The sequence below is a fragment of the Rutidosis leptorrhynchoides genome, chromosome 5 (assembly GCF_046630445.1).
Source record: "Rutidosis leptorrhynchoides isolate AG116_Rl617_1_P2 chromosome 5, CSIRO_AGI_Rlap_v1, whole genome shotgun sequence".
Classification (NCBI taxonomy): Eukaryota; Viridiplantae; Streptophyta; class Magnoliopsida; order Asterales; family Asteraceae; genus Rutidosis; species Rutidosis leptorrhynchoides.
In genome coordinates this window covers 35,013,125-35,023,735 of record NC_092337.1, presented here as the reverse complement: position 1 = coordinate 35,023,735, position 10,611 = coordinate 35,013,125, and the positions used below count along the sequence as shown (strand labels likewise).

At 35.4% G+C, this 10,611-nt stretch overlaps 1 protein-coding gene across 1 annotated transcript; it reads left to right on the top strand.

Annotated features, from left to right (window-relative positions):
* Window positions 1-994: 994 nt before the first annotated feature.
* On the top strand, window positions 995-2,775 carry LOC139848520 (uncharacterized). The gene is made up of 3 exons (XM_071838249.1): window positions 995-1,126; window positions 1,437-2,096; window positions 2,197-2,775. The coding sequence occupies exons 1-3, from the start codon at window positions 995-997 to the stop codon at window positions 2,773-2,775; spliced, it is 1,371 nt and encodes a 456-aa protein (XP_071694350.1).
* The last annotated feature ends 7,836 nt before the right edge of the window (window positions 2,776-10,611 follow it).

The following is a 10,611-nucleotide window of genomic DNA, read 5'->3' as shown; positions in this document are numbered from 1 at the left end:
AAAAGACAAACGACTTAGGTGCACAGAACAATTTGGAACGATTAAAAAAATAGGACTGTAGTTTGATTCACAGTAATTTAGTGAATGTATCTGCAAAATTTTAGATTGTAATTCCTTCTTTTAATCTTCAATTCATGAGTCAAAGTTTAAACCGAAAAGTCAAACCGAGTCTTATAAATCAAAATTTGAACCAATCTTTGACTTTCAATAAATGATTTCAGTTAGCGAAGCTTAAAATGTTGATTCGGAACAAGTTTCATGTAGTAACTTTGGATTAAAATGTTGACTTCAGTTAGCGAAGTACTGTTTCTTATTTTTCTTATTATTTAAGAGCTACATATTACTAGTTCTTGTGATTTCTATAATATACATGTAATATGTATATTATTCAGACTAATTTCAGGTTTTAAGTTTTAAGCTTTGTGGGAATAGAACAAACAAGAGGGATCAATAGCCTCAAAAAAAACATAAATGACTACCTTGTAATATGTGACAAACATGAGGGGTCAATAGTGTAATTTTGACTAGAAGGTGACCTGAAGTTTACCTGTTATAACAGGTTAACTACATACAATAGAACAATTTACATAGTTTAATGCATACAATAGGAGATCTGAAAGTTGAACGCATACAATAGGAATTTAGTGAAAGTTCGATGCATTTTCAAACAATTTTTCCTAGTTGAAATTACCTTGGTTGTTAGACATTTTTTTATTAAGAATAAGATGAAATTGAACTATAAAATTTTAAAGAAATAGTGTAAAAGAGTTGGGAAAAAATGAGATAAATTGAGGTGCATATATATGAGTTAATATAAATTAATAAAAAGAAAATCAATTTTAACCGCGGCAATGGACCAAAATCATTTAACGGGAAGTCGGCACATCCGCTGTTCCCGCCGTTATATTCTTCCATCGTTGAAAATAAGCATCGACTCCGAGTGCTTTAAGTAAGTAAAATCAATTAATGACGACTTCAAACAAGTAAACAACACATGCGTACCGAATGTAACATAATTTTTACCGAGTGGTTAGATCAATGGGCCCTATTGGGCCAAAACTTAAACTTTGCAACCAATCAAAACACCACATTCGTTTTCAAGAGAAGAAGTGATGGCAAATACTCCGTAGAAAAGAAAAAATAATTAGGGTTTCTCTGCGCATTCGGACTTGATGGACAGGGATCGTGGATTCATGCTGGGATTAATAATTCTCATATAACACAAGTGTTAAGGAATATAAAGTATGATGACGAATATTGTAGATTGTAGATTGTATAATGATAATAATAATAGTAATATTGCTAGGTTAGGGTATTTGGGGAAACATCAAAAACATTAGCTTCCAATTGAAAACTGTGTTTGTTTGTGGTGTGAAACAGGAAAAACATCCAAAATCATTTTTTGAGCTAATAAAGTTCCTTTGTTTGAATAACAGCGTAAGGTTGTGGATGACATTAGACGAAAATGGGTTGATGTTATTACAAAGGCAATGCCAGTTGTTAGAAAATCTCATGGCCTAACTTTTTGTCAAGTTTGGATACTTCACACTGTTAAAAATGAGAACGAGAAGTCTGTGATCAAATACGGGGGTTATTACAAACCTGATTTTAAGGCTTATTATGAAGCTTGTGCTAATATAGAAGACGGGTTGGGTGGAGTTGCTGAGAAGGCACTTGGAACTTACAAAGCATACTTGTCCAGAAATATTGCTAAAGGGGAGCTACAAACATTGCTTCCACCCACCACTTCTGAATCTGGCTGTTGTGTTGGCATATGCTTGAGGAATATTGAAACTGGAGAGTATGATTATGCGTTTGAGTTCTACTTCTCATCAAATAAATACAACAACAACAACAACAACGATAACAACAACAACAACGACAACAACAACAACCCTTGTGTGTTCTTGGAGTCTCTGTTTTTAAAACTGGAGAGTTGTTTGCCAGGTTTCGAGTTTTCTTCTGGCTTACAACTTGGTCGACAGTTACTGGTTATGGATGTTGACAACCCTACAGAAAGTTTCAACATCTTAGCATCGAGAAAACAAGAAAAACAAGAAGATTGTGAGGGCCGTCTATTGCAGAGATTGATTAAAGTAAGTGTTTTCATCTTATTATTATTTTGTTTGTTGTTATTTGGCATTTGATTCGACAGTCAATAATAATTTGTCTCCATGACTTATTTAATAATAACAGGTTAGCTTTGGGAATTCCTTCAATCGTGCAGTAGGTGAAATTCAAGAAGCACTATCGTTCCTGACTGAATCTCACGGTCTAACTCTTTGTCAAGTTTGGAGCTACCCTTACCCTTACGCCAAGAATAACAAGCGTGCGGTGAAATTGGACGGTTATTGTGCTGCTGGTTTTAAGGATTATTATGATGCTTGTGTTAAAATAGGAGACGGGGCAGGGGGGCTCACTTTGAAGGCACGTGTAGCTGGTAAACCATACTTTTCAAGAAATATTAGTAATATTGTTAAAGGGAGGCTACATGCGTTGCTCCCTGCCGCCACCTCATCTAGCCCCTGCTGCTGCTGTTTTGCCATATGCTTGAGGAGTATTCACACTGGAGATGTTAATTATGCGTTTGAGTTGTTATTCTCGTTACATGACCAGGACCCTTATGTCTTCCTGGAGTCACTTTTAGTAAAACTTGAGAGTTGTTTCCCAAATTTCAAGCTTTCTTCTGGTGCAAGACTTGGTCGTCAGTTACAGGTTCTAGATGGTGACAATTGTAGTGACCCGAACTTTTCCATGTTTATATATATTAATTGAGATTGATATTTACATGATTAAATGTTTCCAACATGTTAAGCAATCAAACTTGTTAAGACTTGATTAATTGAAATATGTTTCATATAGACAATTGACCACCCAAGTTGACCGGTGATTCACGAACGTTAAAACTTGTAAAAACTATATGATTACATATATATGGATATATATATAGTTAACATGATACTATGATAAGTAAACATATCATTAAGTATATTAACAATGAACTACATATGTAAAAACAAGACTACTAACTTAATGATTTTTAAACGAGACATATATGTAACGATTATCGTTGTAAAGACATTTAATGTATATATATCATATTAAGAGATATTCATACATGATAATATCATGATAATATAATAATTTAAAATCTCATTTGATATTATAAACATTGGGTTAACAACATTTAACAAGATCGTTAACCTAAAGGTTTCAAAACAACACTTACATGTAACGACTAACGATGACTTAACGACTCAGTTAAAATGTATATACATGTAGTGTTTTAATATGTATTTATACACTTTTGAAAGACTTCAATACACTTATCAAAATACTTCTACTTAACAAAAATGCTTACAATTACATCCTTGTTCAGTTTCATCAACAATTCTACTCGTATGCACCCGTATTCGTACTCGTACAATACACAGCTTTTAGATGTATGTACTATTGGTATATACACTCCAATGATCAGCTCTTAGCAGCCCATGTGAGTCACCTAACACATGTGGGAACCATCATTTGGCAACTAGCATGAAATATCTCATAAAATTACAAAAATATGAGTAATCATTCATGACTTATTTACATGAAAACAAAATTACATATCCTTTATATCTAATCCATACACCAACGACCAAAAACACCTACAAACACTTTCATTCTTCAATTTTCTTCATCTAATTGATCTCTCTCAAGTTCTATCTTCAAGTTCTAAGTGTTCTTCATAAATTCCAAAAGTTCTAGTTTCATAAAATCAAGAATACTTTCAAGTTTGCTAGCTCACTTCCAATCTTGTAAGGTGATCATCCAACCTCAAGAAATCTTTGTTTCTTACAGTAGGTTATCATTCTAATACAAGGTAATAATCATATTCAAACTTTGGTTCAATTTCTATAACTATAACAATCTTATTTCAAGTGATGATCTTACTTGAACTTGTTTTCGTGTCATGATTCTGCTTCAAGAACTTCGAGCCATCCAAGGATCCATTGAAGCTAGATCCATTTTTCTCTTTTCCAGTAGGTTTATCCAAGGAACTTAAGGTAGTAATGATGTTCATAACATCATTCAATTCATACATATAAAGCTATCTTATTCGAAGGTTTAAACTTGTAATCACTAGAACATAGTTTAGTTAATTCTAAACTTGTTCGCAAACAAAAGTTAATCCTTCTAACTTGACTTTTAAAATCAACTAAACACATGTTCTATATCTATATGATATGCTAACTTAATGATTTAAAACCTGGAAACACGAAAAACACCGTAAAACCGGATTTACGCCGTCGTAGTAACACCGCGGGCTGTTTTGGGTTAGTTAATTAAAAACTATGATAAACTTTGATTTTAAAGTTGTTATTATGAGAAAATGATTTTTATTATGAACATGAAACTATATCCAAAAATTATGATTAAACTCAAAGTGGAAGTATGTTTTCTAAAATGGTCATCTAGACGTCGTTCTTTCGACTGAAATGACTACCTTTACAAAAACGACTTGTAACTTATTTTTCCGACTATAAACCTATACTTTTCTGTTTAGATTCATAAAATAGAGTTCAATATGAAACCATAGCAATTTGATTCACTCAAAACGGATTTAAAATGAAGAAGTTATGGGTAAAACAAGATTGGATAATTTTTCTCATTTTAGCTACGTGAAAATTGGTAACAAATCTATTCCAATCATAACTTAATCAACTTGTATTGTATATTATGTAATCTTGAGATACCATAGACACGTATACAATGTTTCGACCTATCATGTCGACACATCTATATATATTTCGGAACAACCATAGACACTCTATATGTGAATGTTGGAGTTAGCTATACAGGGTTGAGGTTGATTCCAAAATATATATAGTTTGAGTTGTGATCAATACTGAGATACGTATACACTGGGTCGTGGATTGATTCAAGATAATATTTATCGATTTATTTCTGTACATCTAACTGTGGACAACTAGTTGTAGGTTACTAACGAGGACAGCTGACTTAATAAACTTAAAACATCAAAATATATTAAAAGTGTTGTAAATATATTTTGAACATACTTTGATATATATGTATATATTGTTATAGGTTCGTGAATCAACCAGTGGCTAAGTCTTACTTCCCGACGAAGTAAAAATCTGTGAAAGTGAGTTATAGTCCCACTTTTAAAATCTAATATTTTTGGGATGAGAATACATGCAGGTTTTATAAATGATTTACAAAATAGACACAAGTACGTGAAACTACATTCTATGGTTGAATTATCGAAATCGAATATGCCCCTTTTTATTAAGTCTGGTAATCTAAGAATTTGGGAACAGACACCCTAATTGACGCGAATCCTAAAGATAGATCTATTGGGCTTAACAAACCCCATCCAAAGTACCGGATGCTTTAGTACTTCGAAATTTATATCATATCCGAAGGGTGTCCCGGAATGATGGGGATATTCTTATATATGCATCTTGTTAATGTCGGTTACCAGGTGTTCACCATATGAATGATTTTTATCTCTATGTATGGGATGTGTATTGAAATATGAAATCTTGTGGTCTATTGTTACGATTTGATATATATAGGTTAAACCTATAACTCACCAACATTTTTGTTGACGTTTAAAGCATGTTTATTCTCAGGTGAATATTAAGAGCTTCCGCTGTTGCATACTAAAATAAGGACAAGATTTGGAGTCCATGTTTGTATGATATTGTGTAAAAACTGCATTCAAGAAACTGATTTCGATGTAACATATTTGTATTGTAAACCATTATGTAATGGTCGTGTGTAAACAGGATATTTTAGATTATCATTATTTGATAATCTACGTAAAGCTTTTTAAACCTTTATTTATGAAATAAAGGTTATGGTTTGTTTTAAAAATGAATGCAGTCTTTGAAAAACGTCTCATATAGAGGTCAAAACCTCGCAACGAAATCAATTAATATGGAACGTTTTTAATCAATAAGAACGGGACATTTCAGTTGGTATCCGAGCGTTGGTCTTAGAGAACCAGAATTTTGCATTAGTGTGTCTTATCGAGTTTGTTAGGATGCATTAGTGAGTCTGGACTTCGACCGTGTTTACTTGAAAAATGATTGCTTAACAAATTTTGTTGGAAACTATATATTTTTAACATGTGAATATTATGTGATATATTAATCTCTTAACGCGTTTGATATTATGTGATAGATGTCTACCTCTAGAACAAGTCCCATTGACTCACCTAATAATAATGAAGAGTCAAATGTAAATTGGAATGATTCGTGGATTGATTCACAAGTTCCCGAAGAGGAACCGGAAGAAGAGTCGGAACCGGAAGAAGAATCGGAACCGGAAGAAGAATCGGAACCGGATGAAGAAATAGAACCGGTGGGGGAAATAATAAAACGGTTAAGTAAAAGAAAATCCTCAACCAACCGACCAAGGTTAATTATGGTCAATGGTGTTTCCGCCAAGGAAGCAAAATATTGGGAGGATTACCAATTCTCCGATGAATCGGATTCCGACGAGAATTCCGATGATATTATAGAAATTACCCCAACTGAATTTAAAAAGGCAAAAGAAAATAATAAGGGAAAGGGCATAAAAATAGAGAAATCTAATTCCAACCCCGATGAACTTTATATGTATCGTCAACGCCCGAAGTCCTTAAGTTGTAACAATGACCCGGGAACCTCTAAACCACCAGGTTTTTCTTAACCAATGTGGACAACGACGGCTCGTATTAGGGGAACATCATATATCCCTAGAAACTTGGAAAAACGAACCAAAACCGAAGAAGAAGAAACGAGCGAGTCGGAATAAGATAGTTGTATTCGTGTGGTGTAATATATGTAATATAGTGTTCTTATGCTTTATGATATATGTAAAAATTGCTTGTATTAATAAGTATTTTTTTATGAATCTAACTCTTGTCTATTTTACAGTTTAAAAACACAAAATGGATAGACAACCCAATATTTTAAGAGACCTACCCGGAGACATGATTGATGAAATCTTGTCTAGAGTCGGCCAGAATTCCTCGGCACAACTATTTAAGGCGAGATCAGTTTGTAAGACATTCGAAGAACGTTCCAAGAATGTCTTGGTTTATAAGAAACTTTCGTTTGAAAGATGGGGGATATCACATTGGGAAACCCATAAGTTACGATGTGTTTACTTTGACGCATATATTGCGGGGAACCCAAATGCTATTTTACGCAACGGGTTAAGAAATTATTTTGACTCAATATATCCGAATATTGGACTTCGTGATTTAGAAAAAGCGGCTAACATGCAACATAAAGAAGCATGTTATGCTTATGGATTAGTAATGTTCGCTTCTCACCAAAGTGAGAACAAGAACATCGGGCTACAACTATTAAACAAAACGTTTCCACAAGTGACGGAGTCGGTAATTGGGGTAAGAAATGAGGTTTTTAGATTATTACGGGACTGTTGGACATTACGTAACCCTCGTCCCTTTGACGACGTTACAACACGCTGTCTTATCAAAGGCCATAACGGTTATGTTGCACAAGACCAAGGATGGGAAGTAGTCCTAGTAAAACCAGAATGCATGACTTGTTTCTGGACGTATGAATTACGTGTCTTTATTGCCTTTGCTGAACGACTTGTGTACTAGCTAGAATTATCTTCACAACTATCTTGTATCAAAGTTATTGTGTGCTATATTTCATGCTTTATGTAAAATAAGCGGTATTGTAAGTTTGTAAAATATTGTATAAAAGTTTGAACGCGAAATATTATTATAATCAGTTTTTCATATAGAATTGTAGTAGTTGAATTGTATATTAGCTACTAAGTATGAACTTAACGGGTAGGTACTACCCGAATTTAAACTTATAAAACGCTAATATGAAGAAAAAACTTTTATAAATGAGTTCATATTATGCTACGAAATACTATTAACTACTCTTAATATTCTGTATGATTAACTTATTCCATTTAACTATTTTGAAGGAAATGGCACCGACTACTCGACACACCGTGAATATGAATGAAGAGGAATTCCGTACTTTTCTAGCTTCAAACATAGCCGCAGTACAGGCTGCGCTACATACCAACAATAACCTTGGATCTAGCAGTACAGGAAATCGTGTAGGATGCACCTACAAAGAATTCACTGCCTGCAAACCTTTGGAATTTGATGGAACCGAAGGACCGATCGGATTGAAACGGTGGACCGAGAAGGTCGAATCGGTGTTTGCCATAAGTAAGTGTACTGAAGAGGACAAAGTAAAGTACGCTACGCATACCTTCACAGGTTCTGCGTTAACATGGTGGAATACCTATCTAGAGCAAGTGGGACAAGACGATGCGTACGCACTACCGTGGTCAGCATTCAAGCCCTTGATGAACGAGAAGTACCGTCCCAGAACCGAGGTCAATAAGCTCAAGACAGAACTTAGAGGGTTACGAACCCAAGGATTTGATATTACCACGTACGAAAGACGATTCACAGAATTGTGCCTATTGTGTCCGGGAGCATTCGAAGATGAGGAAGAGAAGATCGACTCGTTTGTGAAAGGATTACCGGAAAGAATCCAAGAAGATATAAGTTCACACGAGCCCGCCTCCATACAACAGGCATGTAGAATGGCTCACAAACTCGTGAACCAAATTGAAGAAAGAATTAAAGAACAGACTGCTGAAGAGGCCAATGTGAAGCAAGTCAAAAGAAAGTGGGAGGAAAACGGTGATAAGAATCACCAATACAACAACAACAGCAATTACAACAATAATCGCAACAATTATCCCAACAATCGCAACATCAATCGCAACTACAACAAACGGCCCAACAACAACAACAACAACAACAACAGCAACTACAACAATCATCCCAACAACAACAACAATCAGAAGCAGCTATGCCAAAGGTGTGAAAAGAATCACTCGGGGTTCTGCACCAAATTTTGCAACAAGTGTAAAAGAAATGGTCATAGCACGGCGAAGTGTGAGGTCTACGGACCAGGGGTTAATAGAACGAAAGGAACAAATGGTGTCGGAACGAGTAATGGCGGAGCAAGTAGTGTCGGAGCAAGTTATGCCAATGTAGTTTGTTATAAATGTGGAAAACCGGGCCACATTATTAGAAATTGCCCGAACCAGGAGAACACGAATGGACAAGGCCGTGGAAGAGTTTTCAATATTAATGCGGCAGAGGCACAGGAAGACCCGGAGCTTGTTACGGGTACGTTTCTTATTGACAATAAATCTGCTTACGTTTTATTTGATTCGGGTGCGGATAGAAGCTATATGAGTAGATATTTTTGTGCTAAATTAAGTTGTCCATTGACGCCTTTGGATAGTAAATTTTTACTCGAATTAGCAAATGGTAAATTAATTTCAGCAGATAATATATGTCGGAATCGAGAAATTAAACTGGTTAGCGAAACATTTAAGATTGACTTGATACCAGTAGAGTTAGGGAGTTTTGATGTGATAATCGGTATGGACTGGTTGAAAGAAGTGAAAGCAGAGATCGTTTGTTACAAAAATGCAATTCGCATTATACGAGAAAAAGGAAAACCCTTAATGGTGTACGGAGAAAAGGGCAACACGAAGCTACATCTTATTAGTAATTTGAAGGCACAAAAACTAATAAGAAAAGGTTGCTATGCTGTTCTAGCACACGTCGAGAAAGTACAAACTGAAGAAAAGAGCATCAATGATGTTCCCGTCGCAAAAGAATTTCCTGATGTATTTCTGAAAGAATTACCGGGATTACCCCCACATCGATCCGTTGAATTTCAAATAGATCTTGTACCAGGAGCTGCACCAATAGCTCGTGCTCCTTACAGACTCGCACCCAGCGAGATGAAAGAACTACAAAGCCAATTACAAGAACTTTTAGAGCGTGGTTTCATTCAACCAAGCACATCACCGTGGGGAGCTCCTGTTTTGTTTGTCAAGAAGAAAGATGGTACATTCAGGTTGTGTATCGACTACCGAGAGTTGAACAAACTTACCATCAAGAACCGCTACCCACTACCGAGAATCGATGACTTATTTGATCAACTACAAGGCTCGTCTGTTTATTCAAAGATTGACTTACGTTCCGGGTATCATCAAATGCGGGTGAAAGAAGATGATATTCCAAAGACTACTTTCAGAACACGTTACGGTCATTACGAGTTTATGGTCATGCCGTTTGGTTTAACTAATGCACCAGCTGTGTTCATGGACCTTATGAACCGAGTGTGTGGACCATACCTTGACAAGTTTGTCATTGTTTTCATTGATGACATACTTATTTACTCAAAGAATGACCAAGAACACGGTGAACATTTGAGAAAGGTGTTAGAAGTATTGAGGAAGGAAGAATTGTACGCTAAGTTTTCAAAGTGTGCATTTTGGTTGGAAGAAGTTCAATTCCTCGGTCACATAGTGAACAAAGAAGGTATTAAGGTGGATCCAGCAAAGATAGAAACTGTTGAAAAGTGGGAAACCCCGAAAACTCCGAAACACATACGCCAGTTTTTAGGACTAGCTGGTTACTACAGAAGGTTCATCCAAGACTTTTCCAGAATAGCAAAACCCTTGACTGCATTAACGCATAAAGGGAAGAAATTTGAATGGAATGATGAACAAGAGAAAGTGTTTCAG